General features: G+C 52.7%; 2 protein-coding genes across 16 annotated transcripts; one reads left to right on the forward strand and one right to left on the reverse strand.

The window, feature by feature from the left end:
* Nucleotides 1-1,836: 1,836 nt before the first annotated feature.
* On the forward strand, nucleotides 1,837-4,324 carry Inka1 (inka box actin regulator 1). The gene is made up of 2 exons (XM_003476677.5): nucleotides 1,837-2,821; nucleotides 3,489-4,324. The coding sequence occupies exons 1-2, from the start codon at nucleotides 2,771-2,773 to the stop codon at nucleotides 4,281-4,283; spliced, it is 846 nt and encodes a 281-aa protein (XP_003476725.1). The 5' UTR covers nucleotides 1,837-2,770; the 3' UTR covers nucleotides 4,284-4,324.
* Nucleotides 4,325-4,472: 148 nt separating this feature from the next.
* Uba7 (ubiquitin like modifier activating enzyme 7) lies at nucleotides 4,473-14,856 on the reverse strand. Of its 15 annotated transcripts, none has more exons than XM_013159892.2 (25): nucleotides 14,166-14,856; nucleotides 13,660-13,762; nucleotides 13,409-13,577; nucleotides 13,185-13,319; nucleotides 12,939-13,045; nucleotides 12,512-12,602; nucleotides 12,273-12,408; nucleotides 12,015-12,196; nucleotides 11,773-11,919; nucleotides 10,589-10,759; nucleotides 10,327-10,434; nucleotides 10,091-10,171; nucleotides 9,857-10,012; nucleotides 9,604-9,769; nucleotides 9,330-9,529; nucleotides 9,179-9,243; nucleotides 8,914-9,100; nucleotides 8,766-8,840; nucleotides 8,405-8,570; nucleotides 7,795-7,877; nucleotides 7,436-7,531; nucleotides 7,153-7,362; nucleotides 5,311-5,403; nucleotides 5,137-5,237; nucleotides 4,473-4,700 (listed from the first exon to the last, which is right to left on the reverse strand). In XM_013159892.2, the coding sequence occupies exons 2-25, from the start codon at nucleotides 13,713-13,715 to the stop codon at nucleotides 4,565-4,567; spliced, it is 3,117 nt and encodes a 1,038-aa protein (XP_013015346.1). In that variant the 5' UTR covers nucleotides 13,716-13,762; nucleotides 14,166-14,856; the 3' UTR covers nucleotides 4,473-4,564. The 15 variants fall into 15 exon arrangements, with proteins under 15 accessions (XP_013015346.1, XP_013015353.1, XP_063104939.1 ...); XM_013159899.3 differs by having other exon boundaries at nucleotides 7,153-7,344; nucleotides 8,914-9,097; nucleotides 12,015-12,112; nucleotides 14,166-14,851; XM_063248869.1 differs by lacking the exon at nucleotides 14,166-14,856 and having other exon boundaries at nucleotides 5,365-5,403; nucleotides 13,660-14,110.
* Between the last annotated feature and the right edge of the window lie 1,040 nt (nucleotides 14,857-15,896).

The raw sequence follows: 15,896 nt of genomic DNA on the forward strand, positions 1-15,896 counted from the left end.
CTTGTGGAGTATGTAGGACTCTGCCCCACTGCTGTGCTTTCTGTCTACACTCACCTCCTATCTCATCCAGGTCCATGACGGAAGTACATTCAGTGGCTTTGCCTGCATTCCCATAAGGCTCCAGTGCTGACATTGCTCCTGAATGCATGTCGTACACCTCATGGCCGATCCTGCATCTCCTCTAGAATCACATGTTCACACATGATCATTTGATTTCCCTCCCAAACCTACTCTTCTACACTTGTCCCCAGGTCAATTTATGGCAATTTTGTCCAATTCACTGTTCAGCCCGGAGGTGCAGAAGTCATGCTTAATGTCCCTTCCCTATCCACATCAAGACTTGATTTCAACTACAAAGCATAACCAGAGTAGTCACCCTCTGTGTACCTGCTCAGGCAGGCCCAGGCCTTTGTATCCCTTGTCTGATTAGAATCATTCTCCCAAGGCAACTGGGACTGTTTAACCAGGCCGGATTATTCCCTGCCAAGAGGTTTATGCTTCTTGTTGAATCAAGAGCAAAACCCAAGGGCCAGGGATACAACTCAATGGTGCAGCACCTGCCTGGCAAGTGCAAGCTACTGAAAAAAAAAAAAAAACCCAGGCTGGACATGGCAATGCATGCTTGTAATCCAAGAATTTGGAAGGCTGAGGCAGGAGAATTTGTAGTTCAAGGCCAGCTTGCATTACATAGCAAGACTGTTTCAAAACAACAACAACAAAGAACAAAACCCATATTCTGTAAGACTACTGGGAGCCTCATTTTGGTGACCTCTTTGCTCCCTGTACACTGGGCCTTTTTATGTTTGGCCTGGCCCAGCTCCAGCACCTTAGGTCTTTATACCAGTGTATCCCTTTTCCTAGAATGCCCCTCTTTTTTTTTTATTTTTCCTTCCTTTCTACCTCCTTCCCTCCCATCTTTGTTTCTTTCCTTTTTCCTGGTACTGGTGATTAAACAAGGGGTGCCCATTCACTGGGTTCTATCTCTAGCCCTTTTCATTTTTTATTTTGAGATAGGATATCATTAAATTGTATAGGCAGGATTTGAACCCGGGATCTTCCAGTCTCAGTCTTTCCAGTCACTGGAACTACATGTGTGGACCATGTGCCTGGGTAGAACATCCCTCTTCTTTTTTTTTCAAACATTTTATTAGATACTATACAGTGGTATATGTTGTATAGTCTTTCAATTAAGTAAATCTAAATTCATCAATTGAGCCAAGATAATATTAACTTTCAAACATTCATATACATAGCAAACTCATTGACTTCCCCAATTAGTACAGATACACATTTCGTATTAGTACATGACTGCAAACTCATTGACTTCCCCAACTAGTACAGATACACATTTCGTATTAGTATGTGACTAACTCCTGCCCTCATAAAAGAGACTAACTATAAACTTCCTTCTAAAAAACAACTATTTATGGTTCAGTGTCTAATAGCTCCAGTTTTCAAAATCTTTCTCCCGTTGTTCAGTTAAGGGTCTAACCAGGTATGATCCTCAAGGCCTAACGTGGAGTTATGAGATAATTCTTAGTCCCTTAATTCTAAAGTGCACACGATGCTTAAATTGGCAAAGGTATTAAAAACCAAGTGAGAATTTGAAGGCAGCTGATCCCAGACCCTCAAATATCAAGCTAATATCGTCACCCTGATCTTTACATAGAAACGTCACTGAAATAAGCTGGGTGTCCACTTGAGAATGCCTCTTCCTGGTCTTCTCGAGATGGCTTAATCAAATTGTATTCCAATGTCACCTCTTCTGAAGAATCTCTTTCAAACCAGCTCATTACTTTTTTTTTTTTTTTTTTGTCTTTTTCCTTTTTATCGGTACCAGGGATTGAACTCACGACTGCCTGCTTGCAAGGAAGGCGCTTATGCCGCTGAGCTAAATCCCCAGCCCCCTAGCTCATTACTCTTTATCCTCCCATATTTTCCTGTCTGCTAATAGATCAGTTCTGTCTCTTGGTAGACTGTACCCTTGAACTTAGTCTCTGATTCTGGAGCGACCTCACCAGACAGTCAATAACATTCGAGTTAGCTCACAAGTGACCCTTACTCCGTGCTCTGTCAGAAGGGAAGCAGGTGGCAGTGCTTCGACGGGTTCCCGCTAGAGGGCGGTCCAGCCCAACTTGGAGCAGATGCGGCACCAGAAGGCGCCTGCTGAGATTTCGCCAAGGCCGGTACCCTAACACCCCGAGATTCTGCACTCTCCGAACTCCAATCCTATCATTTCTATGCTGAGGCCAGTTTCATGAACAGGCCAGTCCTCGAGTGAACCATAATTTCACTGGGTCCTACGATCACTATCTCTGTGCACACACGTGGGCGTAGCACGGAGTCCTAATGGGAGGGACCGCTATTCCATCGTAGGACAAATGGGAAAGCTGAGGCCCGCGGGAAAGCGAAGGGTCTCGCGTCACCGGATGCTAGGGGATCCTAGGCTGAATCTCAGCTGGCATCCATCTGCCACCCAGCCCTTCGACACAGATCCAGCGCCAAGTGTGCGTGGGACGCCCAAATCACCCACCCCGAAGAGCTGGAGGGGCGGTGCTCAAGGGGCGGTGATCCTGCAGACTTGCCCCACCCCCATTGGCTGCGGCGTAGGGGGCGGGGCACGGCTGCCAGATGTTGGGGCGGCGGCGGCTGGAGCTTCTTGGACTCAGGCGGAGAGCGAGGGCGCCAGACCCGCCAGCCGGGCCGTGTTTGCGCCGATCCTCTGGGTCGAGGAGGAGCTGGCAGGCCCAGCGGGCGCTCTGGCACCAACATGCACAGCGCGCGGCTGGACGGCTTCCTGAGCCAGCTCCGCCGGGAAATGGTGAGGCGTGGGAGTGGGTGTGGCACGGAGTATGCCTGTGGGGTGCTCGGTGCCGCTCAACTTGGGTGCCCACCCGAGTCGGGAGGGGGCGGGGCGGCCAGATGGCCCGAGGTTTTAGACAGCTGAGTGAGCTGCTCTGGGCATCAGGTAACAGCCGCCCAGGCGGCCATGCTGCCGGTCCGTGCGGGAGGAGGGTAGTCCGAGGGGACTTCTTTTGGGCCGATGCTGGGTGTGCCAAGGACCTAAAGAGGCTTGGCGCTGCTGTGGACGCTGCTTACCTCAACCTTCCTGCCTCCTTCCCCTATCAGTCACCTAGCAAGCGCGCTCTCTCTCTCTTTCTGAAAGACACTTTGGGCTTTGAGGATATACAGCCCCCAAGAGGCACAGGACACCCCTCCCAAACCCAGGCAGGACTTATTTCTCAGTGCAAGCCCTGGTGGCGGGTGCCGACTTGCCTGGCTCTGCATGCTGCAGCCTGCTGCACTGCCACCAGGTCTGCTTCACTGCCAAGGCCCCCGTCCCTGCCCTGTGCTCACTTTCCACCCCACTGCCCCAGCCAGCAGTCCTTTAAAGTTCTCTGGACCCTCTGTTCTCAGAGCTGATCTGGCCAGGCACACAGGGGTGACAAGAAATACCCCTTCAACTTCTGCTCTCTCTTCCCCTTCAGTTGTGTAACCGGCACACAGGCTCATCCCCATTGCCTGGTCCCCTGCAGCCACCCCCCAAAACTGACCCAGGTATGCAGCCCAGCCACCAGCTTGGGGCCTCAGATTTCCTGGAAGACTCTGTTTGCTGTGTGGGGGAAGAGGAGGAAGAAGCCTTGGTGACAGAAAACAGGGGTGCGGGCTTGGGGGGTCACAGAGAGCACAGTCTAGACTGGGACTCAGGCTTCTCAGAGGTATCAGGCAGCACATGGCAAGAAGAAGAGCTGCCTGTACTCCAGCGCCAAGCACGTCAGGGACGGCCCCTTCAGAGTCAGCGGCTCTCAGTCAGTGGCCTTCCACTGTCCAACATGGCACCTGTGAACAGCACCCCATCTGCACACCGTCCACGGCCCAAGTCCACCCCAGATGCCTGCTTGGAGCATTGGCAGGGACTGGAAGCAGAGGACTGGACAGCAGCCCTGCTGAACAGGGGTCGCAGTCGCCAGCCTCTGGTGCTAGGGGATAACTGCTTTGCTGACTTAGTTCACAACTGGATGGAGCTGCCTGAGGCAGCAGGCGAGGGAGGTGATGGAGGTGCACCCCGAGCTCGTCCTCGCCCCCCTCAGTTCTTGCTTGGTCTCTCTGAGCAGCTGCGGCGCCAGCTGGCCAGGGCTCGGCGAGCTGCTATGGCAGGGAAGCGGCTCTCATGCCCACCTCAACCAGATCCTGAACTGCCTGCAGATGTCTCACGATTTGCAGCCCTCATGAACTGCCGCAGCCGCCAACCCATCATATGCAATGATGTCAGCTACCTCTGATCCTGCCCTCCAGCCTGCATCAATAAAAGCCTTTTTATACACTGTTGATTCCATACCCCTGAGGCTCCTGGAGGCAGCTCCAGCCCCTCAAAGCACAGTCCAGGTGGGCAAATGTGAAGTCTCTGCTTTCCCTCCAGGGTCATGTCACTCCCATGTGTTCCACCGCCCTATGTCCATCTTCTCCATTCATGGCTTTCTTCAACAGGTTTTATTGAGTGCCTGCTGTGGCCTCAGGATTCAGGGCTCTGCCCAGGGCTGCACGAAGCTGAGTGCAGGGTTCTTTACAACAGCTCATAGTGCAGAGGTGGGAAGGCTGTGTCGTCCTCTTCACCCTCACAGCTCAGCTCCAGCACCAGCACCCGCTGTCGTTCAGGCTCAGGCACCCAGCCTGTCACCTGCTGAACCAGTTCTGTCACCCTGGTATGGTATGAACTGAGGTGAATAGAGGAAAACAGCCAGCCTGGCATGAGCTTGGGGGTGCTAGTGGCCCTCTGGAGCTCAAACCAGGAGCAGGAGTAGCTCAAGACAGGAAACATCTGAAACTATTTTAGGAGCAGTTGGCTGGCAGGCAGGAGGCAGGAAGTTGTAGGTCCCCTGGGAGTGGGCCATGAAAGGGGGCTGAGCAGGGTATGCGGAGCCAGTGGGGGAGGCCCAGCAGGCAGCCCCTAAAGCAGCCCCTCCTCAGGCCTTCAGTCCTGCCCCACCCCCAGTCCATTTGTTAGCTCCATTTGGTCAAAGAATGCTTCAAGAAGGTGTAAGGGGCCCAGAGTGGGGTCAGGAAAAAGAATGGCTGTGTGTCCCCCACTCTTAAACTTCCAGAGGCAGGCAGGGCATTAACCAGATGCAGGCTCACCTGAGGGGCAGGCGCTGAGCCTGACATTCAGCAGAATCTTGGGCTGAATAGAGAAGGGCATTGTCATACAGCAGCATTGTCACCTTCAGCCCATGATGCTCCTAGAAAGACATGAGTCAGATGCCTGCTGAGCCAGGCTGGGCAGAGCTGAGATAGAGTGGAGAAAGGGCACACCTGGAGATGGGCCAGCAACGATTCCAGTGTCATCTCGGGATGCCCAGCATGTACCTTCAGGCGGTCCCAATGGGTCCACTGCAGGTGATGGAACTGGGGGAAGACGTGGGGAGGAATGAGAGACTGCTCATCCAAGTTGCAACCCCGTGTCCCAGTTCCTAGCAGCCTTTATTAGGGGAGGAGCTGGACTATAGGCAGGAAGCTGAGCCAGGGAGTGGGGGGTGAAAGGTGGAATCTGGGCCCAGGCTGGGGCCAGCACAGGAAATGGGGCTATGGGGCCCACACAGGGAAACAGATGATCCATCACGCAGGCCAGTTGCTGGGGGTGGGGGCGAGGGGGTGGTGCTTCCTGAGGAAACAAGAGCCAGGCTGCTGCAGTCTCTGATAAAGCTGTGTGTTCCTCAAATGCAACGCTGAGGGCTGGGGACACATCCTATTTGCCCACCCTTATAGGGCCTTCGACTATTCCTGTATACATTGGGGCCAAGGGCATAGTGATCACGAGGGCCCTTCTGTCTCAGAGATCCTAGTAAGGACACATCTGTCACAGAGGCCTCTGCTTCCTATCATATTTCCTTCTCTTTTTTAAGAGTTACAAGGTTCTGGTGTCCAGAGCTGAGGACAGAAGGGTGGCAGCAGCCAGAATCCAGGACAAGAAGGTCTTGCCAGCCCCTTAGACAACACATTGGGGGTGAACTGAGACTGGGCTAGATGCAAGATGGGGGCTCCCTCTGCCTTTGTTCTATGGACAAAGGCAGCTTGTGTGCTGCTTAGAGGTGGAGCACTTCATAAAGGGGCTCTGTGTCCTGTGTCCAGAGGGACCCCAGAGCTACCCAGCAAACCCCAGTGTTGACCAGTGACCTCTGCCCTCTCCCCTTGGCATTCCCTCTGCCCCCTTTCCCTGGAGGAAATGGCAGCTACACCAGAGCCTGTACACACAATCAGAGGCGTTCCCAGCCCTGTACTCATAGGAGCACACATGAGTGCTAGCCCAGGAACACCCACGTGTGTACCCACAGGCACATCCATGCATATCCACACTGAGGAAGAGCCCTGCACATCTATCTGGCACACAAATGTGCAAGCTTGTTACCTCCATGCCCACACACCAGAGATGCCCAGATTCTGGCAAACTTACGCCTGTGACCCAAGAACACATTCCTGTGGGACTGCAGACCCTCACACCTTGTGGCCAGCCTGGTGCCTTTTAACTCAGCCTTGAGGGGACACAGGCCAGGGCCCTGCAGGGAGAATCTGGACTCTTTCCAGGGCTGCGGCCCTGGTCCCCCTTTCCTACCTCCTCCTGCTTGCTAACATCTCCCCCCTCAGATGTTCCTGGGAAGGAGGGGGCTGTAGGGATGTCTGGCTCCACTAATGAGTTAAAGCTGCAGCTCCCCCAGACCCTGGACTCTTTGTTTGTGGTGGGAGTGGGGGTGGGAGTATGTATGTGAGTGGGGGAGTGGCTGATGGCTGCTTCCTGTGTCTGACAGGTCCCAGCCTGGCTTCCTAGCAGGAAGGGGGCCAGAGGGAAGCTTGAGGACTCCCCCACTGTCTGGGTTCTAGAGAGTGCCAGAAAGCTAGAGTGGGCCTGTGCTTGTTTTTGTTTTTGTTTTTGTACTGGAAATTGAAGCCAGAGCTTCTGCCAGCCCTTTTTATTTTGGAAAGGCTCTCACTAAGTTGCTCAGGCTAGCCTTGATTTTGAGATCCTCTTGCCTCAGCCCTCCTTAGTGGTTGAGATGACAGGTATGTGCCACCACACCAGGTTTAGAGTGGGGCCTGTTTGGGTGGGTTCAGAGAAAACCCAAGTGTAGGGGTAGTAGGGGTAAGGTGTCAAGGGCTTACGTTCTGGATGGCTGGGGCAGAAGGTACAGAGCGTTCGAGGCGGTTTCCAGCCAGGTCCAGGTAGGTATGACGAAAGGCACCAACAGGTCGTGGGCTGCCCACCACTTTGTACATCTCTAGGCCCAGCAGGCCTGCCACTGCTGCTGTGGTGGTGGCAATGGCTGGGATGATCTGACTCATGATTCTCTTGCTCTGACAAGAACAGGAAATCTGGGCTTGCCTACAGTGTAGCACTAGGGTTTGGCCCCTATTTCCAGGCCTAAGCCCCAAGGGCTGGGGTTACCTGAGCATAGTCTGCTGGTTCTGAGATCCCGTAGTTCTGAGATCTCAGGCTAGCTGCTGCTCTCACAAAGTCCACGTGGAAGTGGCTGTCTTCATTCTTTAAGACCCAAATGACAGTAGAGTGAACACCGCAGCAGCGGCCCTCACCATGGCCACTGTGTGCCTCAGCTAGGTCTCCTAACAGGTCTGTAGGTGGTTGTTCACCATTTCTCCTTCACCACATGATGAGGCTGAGGCTCAAGGAGAGTGGGCTGTTTGGAGGGGGCCCCTGGGAGGAGAATTGCGTCTACTCTTCTGCTCCTCACTTTCCTTTACAATCTCCCCAGCCCAAATACCTACCACCTCCACTTAGAATCCTACCTTGCCAAACACCAGGGGCTTCAGGGCAGGGCCCTTGGTCCAGACTTCCAGGGATTCCTGTAGTTCTTTCAGCTGTTCAGGGTCTGTTAGGGGAGTAGATGCTGAGTGTCCTTTGTCTCCTGTGTTCTTCCTGGAACTTTGTACCTATTCTTGGTGTCTGCCAAGACCATCACTGCTTCTTGATCATGCCCAAGGAGCCCACCAATTGATGCTACAGCCTTTCTGGGTCTGTGCATACGCTCATACCCATGTGGCTGTCCACAACTACACCATTTTCCCAAGAGAACCGGAATATGCAATAGGCAGCAGGGAGAAGAGCTGCTGCTGGGGCCAGAAGAGGGGGCTAGAGAGAGAAGTGAGGTAAGAGGGCCTGAGAGGTAGCAAGTTGGTTGTAGGGACCCAAGACCCTATCTTCTTTTTGTTTGTTTGTTTTTTGTCTTTTTCTTTTTTACCAGTACCAGGGATCAAACTCACGACCACACACTTGCAAGGCAGGTGCTTATGCCGCTAAGCTAAATCCCCAGCCCGAGCCTATCTTCTTTCTGCAGTGCGGGCTGAAGATAGGATCAGCCTTTGAGTGCCAGGATGGGGGAAGGGCCAGGAATCTCACCAGATTTAGCTGTTTCCCTATGGAAGATGGAGGCCACATGCGGGGGGTCAGTCTGTAGCAGCAACTTCAGCAGTACCCTGAGTGCAGGCTGATCTAATGAGCCAGGTAGCCCGTGCATCTGGGCATACAGGTTGGCAGCTGCCAGTATGTAGAGGAAGTGCATGTCCTGCAGCCAGAGCAGAGCAGAAGCAGATACATGGGTATGAAGGACCACGAATGAGAGATGGAGTGGGGCCCACGGCCCATCTGTGGGTCTGCTGAGTATTCGCTTCACATATGGACACCCATATGTGAGCGAACATGGCTCTCTCTCACCATCTGTACATCTGCATGAAAGTCTCTCCAGGGAACCCCCACTCACTTGGCTGATGTCAAATTCCAGGGGCTGGGGGCACTGTTTGGGACCTGACCAGAACGGAGCTCCATCCTCATGCACCTAGGGACACACAGGTTGCTAAGTTCAGTCTAGTTCCCCCAAGTCCTCAGCTGCTCAACTCCTAACCACCCACTTTATAAGGTGGGAAGAGCCTCAGCAGCCGTATGATGTCATCACAGAAGCGTAGTCGCCAGTGGCCAAGGGCCCACTCCACACAGTCTTGCCAGGTCTGTGGGCGCACTCGCAGGACACCTAGCAGCAGTTGCAGTGAGGTTAGCATCTGTAGCCCACTCACATCTTCCAAGGAAGTAGCTGCCCTGCTGAGAGACGGGAGAGCTGCAGGCTGAGCACTGGGCTCAGAGCCCTGGACCTCCCTCCATCTCTCTTGGGGCCCTTACTGTTGGTAGCGGTTGATGGTCTCTGCAGGCAGTCGAAAGAGTTCCTCAAATTCATTCTGAGCCCACTGTGGGGGAAGAAGGACCATGAGCTATCAGAGAAGGCATGGGCCTGCAACCCAGTGCTGAGCTGGGTGGCATGGCATGTGCTTACCTGCAGGGTGTGCTCGTATGTGCCAGGGAAGTACCGCAAGGTGCAGACAGGGGCGGGGGCACCTTCAGAAGCTTCCACAGGTCCTTTATAAACCTCAGTTACATGTGGCACGAACACTGAAGCACTGCCCTTAGTGCCCAGTGTGCCTGCCTCTAGCAGTGGCTTCAGGTAGTGGATGCAGCGAGCAGACAGGTAGTACCCTGGCAAGAGGGCAGAGGCTCAGAGTGGGACTGGCACAGACTTGGGTAAGTGCTAAGCTGAGTTAAACACTCACGGGCCTTGAAAGTGTCCACGGCAGCAACCACTCCATCTACATGGGAAAAGAAGTTGTCTGCGTAGATGTCCTCAGTGGTGTGATCCAGGATTCGGGTGTAAGCTGTGACCTCTAAGTCTGGATTCAGATCTTGGGTAGCCGCAGCAGCCACTTCTGCCTTGGATTTCTGGAAAAAAAGGGAAAAAGATGTTTGGTACAGGGGCATGACGGGAGGGCAGTCTAGGATATAAGTGAAAGAGGGGCTGGCACTTACACCAATGTCCCAGGGCCTGAAGAGGAACTGACGGCTGAGGTTGGAGTACTCTATGTGGTCCATGTCTACAACAGTCACGCTTCCACTAGTTCCAGCTCCCAGGCCCATTAATGCAAAGCCTTTGAGTAGCTCACAGCCAATGGCACCAGCACCCACCTATTGTGAGAAGCAGCCTTAATCAGGGGCCTGAATTGGCTCTCCCAAATATATGCTCACCCTCACCCCACAGCTCACCAGGAGGTAGCGCTGGCAACTGAGTGTCTCCTGAAAACCAGCCCCAAACACTGCAATTTGTCCATCATAGCGCCAATCTTTCTAGAGGACAGAGAGAGGAGTCTGTGACAATTGACAGCTTTTGCTGCATCTCCTCGTTGTACTGAGATGTTAACCCAGTAACTTAGGACCATTCTTTATGCTTCTCCTCCAGCCCTGATTTTGGACAAGGCTTGCACCCCCACCCCAAGTCTCACCAAGGCACAGTCCTCAGGATTGGGAAGGAATTTCTCATCTTCTGGAAGACAGTCGAGGGCATCGAAGTATAGCCACTGGTCCAGGGGCATAAACTTTTTGGAGATTGCCTAGGGGCCAACACTTCAATTGTAAGGGTGTTTGTCCACACCTAAGCCCCTCAGATCCAACTGAAGCCTGTATCTAGGTTGGTGAACCCTCTAGGGCTGGCACACACTGACCCATAAGCCTCCCCACCCCATGACCTTCCCCATCCATGCCCACCTTCACGACTTCCTGGGCAGCCACTGCCCCCAGAATGGCTGCCATGGGGCTCAGGACACCAGCACTACTCAGGGCCACCATCCGCACCAGGGCTTCATCCAGTGGCTCTTCTTCTGCCTCCTTCAGTGGTCCCAGGTTCCGGGCAAGGGTTACCATGATCTCTGCATCCACCTGTGGGATGGGTCTCTGTAGGCACAGCATCCCCAGCCTAAGTTCCACCCTCACACAAAGCCTTCAGGCAGTCAGCCATCCTGTTCTACAGAATGGGAAGCAGAAGCCTATGAGAGAAGACCTGGCACAGTAACCAGCCTGGGTGGCACCACCAGAAGATGACCAGTGCAAAACAGAGGCCTAGAAGAATATCAGTCTGGGGTGCAGCTTCTGGCTTGATTAGGACAGAACTAAGATCAAAGCTGTGTGCCTGGCATTTTCATAGCCCTAGTGTCTAGTCTAAAGATAGTGATTTTCAGCTGGGTATAGGAGCATACGCCTATAAACTCAGTTACTACTTGGGAGGCTGAGGCAGGAGAATTGCAAGTTTGAGGCCAGCCTGGGCAACTTTACTGAGACCCTGTCTCAAAACAAAAACAAAGACAGAGAGAGAGAGAGAGAGAGAGAGAGAGAGAGAGAGAGAGAGAGAGAGAGAAAGCTGTGGCATACACCTGTAATCCCAGCACTCAGAAAGGCTGAGGCAAGAGGATCACTGAGAATTTGAGGTCAGCCTGGGCTATGTAGTGAGAGCCTGTCTAAAAAGAAAGAAAGAGATTGGGGAGAGAGAAAGAAGAAGAAGAAGCCAGGTGTGGTGGCTCACGCCTGTAATCCCAGCACTCAGGAGGCTGAGGTAGGAGGATCATTGAGACTTTGAGACCAGCCTGGGCTACAAAGTGAGCTCAAGGCCAGCCTGAACTGCATAGCAAGACCCCATCTCAAAAAAGACAAAAAAAAAGAGGAGGAGGAGGAGAGAAAAAGTGCTTGCCTGGCATGTAGTACAATACCCTAAATACCCTAGATTGGTTCCCCACTACAGTACCCCACAAAAGATAATGCTTTTCATGTCCTTTTTCTGAGTGGATGCACTGCCTCTGGGGCATAAATGTGGACCAATGAAGGGTCAGTCACAGAGGTGAGATCTGGCAGCTGAGATCCGAGGTAGTCAGACTGGAGGTGGTGCGATGGTTACTCACAGGATCCCAGGGCTGCAGAGGCCGACCATAGAGGTGCTGGAACTCGTGTAGCGCACGGAAGGCTTGATGCAGGCAAAGAGCACGGCGAACTTCACAGGCATTTGAAGCCACAACACAGGGCTCCAGCAAGGCTCTGTCCAGAGGCTTCTGCAAGGGCAGCTCAGAATCAGGTCCAGACCCTGCCTGCCTTCCCCCAGCCCTCTCCTGCGTAAGTGCTCCCCCTCTAGATGCACCCAACTCACATGTCTAACAGTCTCAGATCCCTTGTCTTTGGTGACAGTCCCGCCGCATAAGTAGGGGGAAAACGTTGATGTGTCCTCAACTTCCAAGGACCGATCCTCTGGGAAAGATCCAACCCCTGAACCTGAGTAGTTTTCAGTGCCATTCTGCCTTGCATAGTATTTGTCTTCCACCTTGCTACACCCTGGCAAAGATGAAGGGGAACCCAGCTCCAAGGACTGGGCATGTGCACCCCCATGGGGACAGAGGGATCAGCTTACTCTGTACGTGGATGGGTTGGGAAGGACAGCCATTGAGCTCAACCATGTCCTCAATGCCTGAGAAAGTCACCAAGTCCCCGTCACAGAAAGAGAGCTCCTTGTCTTCTTCTCTTAGAGTGAGGATGTCAGGGGAGCACTGAGTGAGAGATGCCTTGGCTTAGGGTGCCCGTACCTACCTTTCATAGACCCTGGCAACCCTTCTCTGGCCAGCAGGTAAATTCCCATATCCTCACACCTACCTGGGTGATGTGCTGGATGTCAGGCGACAGAGGTTCCGTCTCTGTGGGGTCATTTACTACAAACTCATCACCAAAGTCAGAGAACACTTGCCTAGTGTGAAGTGGCAGGGGTCACTGAGGTGGTTCATAGATTGTGATTAAGGGTAGGGAACACTAGGACAGGACCAGTAGGCTCAAATTGAAAGAGAAAAGAGAGAGAGAACTGTAAACTACAGTTTGGGGGTGGGGTTTAGTACAGCAGATCTGCAGGAACTCAAGGGCAGAACTGGGGACCAGAATTGGAGGGGTAGAACTGGGGACCAGAATTGGAAGGGAGAATGGGACAGGCCTGAGGCTGGGTAGGGGGGCAATGGATCAAACTCACAGCTGTGGACAGCATGTGAACAAAGGCTGGCTAAGATGTGCTAGGCTAGGCAGCTAGGCTTACCCTACAAGGCCCCGAGTGTCAGCCATTATAAAGCAGACTCCATGCTTGTGGCATAAGGCACCCATCGTCAGCTGATCCTCCAGCTTTGAGGAGGTCAGTACCACCACCTAGGTGAACATCACAATTAGCGGGGCCAGAGCCACTGCCTAGCAGTCCCTGCCATAGACCGGGTGTGTGTGTGTGTGTGTGTGTGTGTGTGTGTGTGTGTAGAGGGAGCTGGCCTGGAGCTGGGACCAGGGAAGGCACCTGGAACTTCAACAGTAGGTCCTCGGTAATGTCACTGGCATGGACGAAGACCTGGACAGCTTCATTGAGTTGAGCCAAATGTTTTTGAGAGGCTTCAGCCCTGCTCTTTCCCAAGTCCTTCTCTGAGAGCAAAAACTAGAGAGAGACCCAGTAAGGCCTGAGCAGACTCCCCTGGTCCTGACCCCACTCTGATCTGAGAAATGGAAGCCACCCAGGACCCTTACCTGAGCAGCCAGGTCAGACCAGCAGGTGGGCTGGGGATCGTGCAAGGTGAGGCTGCCTACACCCATCAGAACCAGGTTCTTGGCCACCTCAGCCCCCAGGCCCTGTAGGCCTGACAGCAGGACCTTGGCTTCCTGAATTCTCTGCATAGCAGGTAGACCCAGCACAGGCCTGTGAATGGGCAGCAGAAGGGCAAGCAGTTGAGCCCAGAAATCCGAAGACCACCGGCTTCCTCCCCCACCACAAGGCTCACAGCTGCCTGGAGTACAGCTCTCTGTCCAGCCGCTGGGAAGACTCCTTGACTGCCATCCTGAAGGCCGGGCTCGACAGCAGCTGCCGTGGTCACAGCTCTGGCTCTGTGGACACAGAGGCACCCGCAGAGGTTGCAGCTGCTACAGACAAGCACCCACGCCAGGAAGAGAAGGACACTTCCCTGGTCTTTCCTGGTTCCTCTGTCATTTCAAGAGGAATCAAAAGTGAAAGCAAAACTAGCCAGTTCTGAAACCTGGCTCCCCATCTGCCCAAAGATCAAGCTCTTAGCTGGCAGAATGGGGTCTTTGGGGGGTGGGATGAGTCCCAGGACTGCAAGGTGGGGGTGGCTTTGTTCCTTATATATAAGTGTATATAGGAGGCCCGGCTTCCTTCCCTGTCAGCCACAGTCTGAATTGTGCCGGCTGGGTGTTCCCGCCCAGCGCAGCGCACCAGGGAGACAGAGACCTGGGCAGTCTATTCCGGGCCCGCCCCTTCAGATCAACCTACCGAAGGCTTCGTCGCTAGGGTGCACCTCCAGGCGCTGGGACCTGGGTTGGGCTAGCCTACTGGGTCTCAGCCAGCGGCGTCTCGCAGGCCAGGCACTCCCCACCAATTCCGCTTGAGAGGGGGATATGTGACTGAAGTCACTACAGCATCTTGTTCCGGGAAGTCTGCCCGTCCGAGTATGTCCTCCGCTGAAGCCTCCTTCTCTATCGAAGGGTTCTGATCCGCTCATTCACCGCAGGTTGATACAGGGCACCTGGCCAGCCCTGCTCCTAACTCCATTCAACGCTTCCCACTTTCGAGCTTTCTCGCCTCTCTCCCCGCTGTGCCAACCGGGACGCAACAGCGGCTGCAGGAAATTCAGATCGCAGTTTCCAGTGGCGCGAGGTCCGGCTTCCGTGCCGAGACCTTATTTGTTCCTGCTGTATCACCGGGATTGCGTTTCTAGTTGGTTTCTCTTAATTTAGTTCGTTCCTGGGTCGGCAAAGAATATCCCCCCCCCCTTGGGCTAGGGATTTAGCTCAATGGCATAAGCGCCTGCCTTGCAAACGGACAGTCCTGAGTTCAATCCCTGGTACTGATTAAAAAAAAAAAAGAATATTCCCCCTTGCCTAGGACTTCCTGCCCGGCACGATTCCTGGATTTCAAGTGCGGTTTCTCAGAGAGCCTCCGAGGCTGCAGCTATCTATCCGCCATGTTCTTCCCTCTCTCCTCAGGCTAGCTTTGAGTTCACTATGAAGCCTAGGCTGGCCTCAAACTTGTGGTGATCCTTCTGCCTCAGCCTCCTAGGTGCTGGGATTACAGGCATGTGCCATCGTGCCTGGCTATCCTGTAACATTTTAATGTGGATTTTATTTTATTTGTATTTTGAGACAGTCTTGCTATGTGGTTCAGGCTGACCTTTAACTCACTATGGAGTTCTGGCTGGCTTCAAATTCACAGTGATCCTCCTGCTTCAGCTTCAAGAGTGCTGAGATTATCAGTATTTGCCACCATGTTTTTGGTGTGGTTTTTTGTTTTTTTGTATTTTGGTACTGGCAGGCACTTACACTGCTGAGCTAAATCCCTGGCCCTGATGTGAACTTTTTATAGAGTTTTTTACATATAAGATCATGTCATATGCAGAGATAATTTTAATACTTTTTTCAACTCGGGTAGATTTTATCTCCTTTCTTGACTAATTTTTCTAGCTAGAACTATGCTGAATAGTGACAAATCATTGATTTATCTCTTCATTCTTAGCATTGCATATGATATTACACTTGATCCTTTTTTTTCCCCCTTTGGTACTAGGAATTAAAACTCATGACTTTGCACTTACCAGGCAGGTGCTATGCTGCTGAGCTAATATCCCTGGCCCATTACCCCTTATTTTGAGACAGGCTCTTGCTATGCAATTTAGGCTAGTATTGAGCTCACTTTGTAGCCAGGCTGGTCTCAAACTTGCAAAAATCCTCCTGCCTCAGCCTGAGATTACAAGCGTGAGCCACCAGGCCCAACTCTTGGCCTATTACACTCTTGGTCTTAACCAAAAGACTGAGCAGCCATTGTGTATGATGTTAGTTGTGGATTTTTCTTTTTTAATATTCATTCAATTTTAGTTATTTTATCTTTTATTATTTTATAATATATTTTTAAAAGTAGCACTACAATGGCCTTAACTGCTCTGCAAGGCCTGGAATAAAAGGACACCAAGTACACAAAACACATCAGGCTGGAATATCTACTTGTAGC

The sequence above is a fragment of the Cavia porcellus genome, unplaced genomic scaffold, assembly GCF_034190915.1.
Source record: "Cavia porcellus strain 051 isolate PalLab524CR breed Dunkin Hartley unplaced genomic scaffold, mCavPor4.1 scaffold_5, whole genome shotgun sequence".
Taxonomy (NCBI): Eukaryota; Metazoa; Chordata; class Mammalia; order Rodentia; family Caviidae; genus Cavia; species Cavia porcellus.

What these genes read in the sequence shown, in the direction of transcription:
- Uba7 (XM_013159892.2), bottom strand. Translation starts at nt 13,715, where the DNA reads ATGGCAGTCAAGGAGTCTTCCCAGCGGCTGGACAGAGAGCTGTACTCC. An exon ending in ACCTACTGTTGAAGTTCCAG is followed by an intron (nt 13,046 to 13,184) that starts GTGCCTTCCCTG and finishes ATGTTCACCTAG; the next exon opens with GTGGTGGTACTGACCTCCTC. An exon ending in ACCATCAACCGCTACCAACA is followed by an intron (nt 9,101 to 9,178) that starts GTAAGGGCCCCA and finishes CCCGTCTCTCAG; the next exon opens with CAGGGCAGCTACTTCCTTGG.
- Inka1 (XM_003476677.5), top strand. Translation starts at nt 2,771, where the DNA reads ATGCACAGCGCGCGGCTGGACGGCTTCCTGAGCCAGCTCCGCCGGGAA. An exon ending in GCCAGCTCCGCCGGGAAATG is followed by an intron (nt 2,822 to 3,488) that starts GTGAGGCGTGGG and finishes CTTCCCCTTCAG; the next exon opens with TTGTGTAACCGGCACACAGG.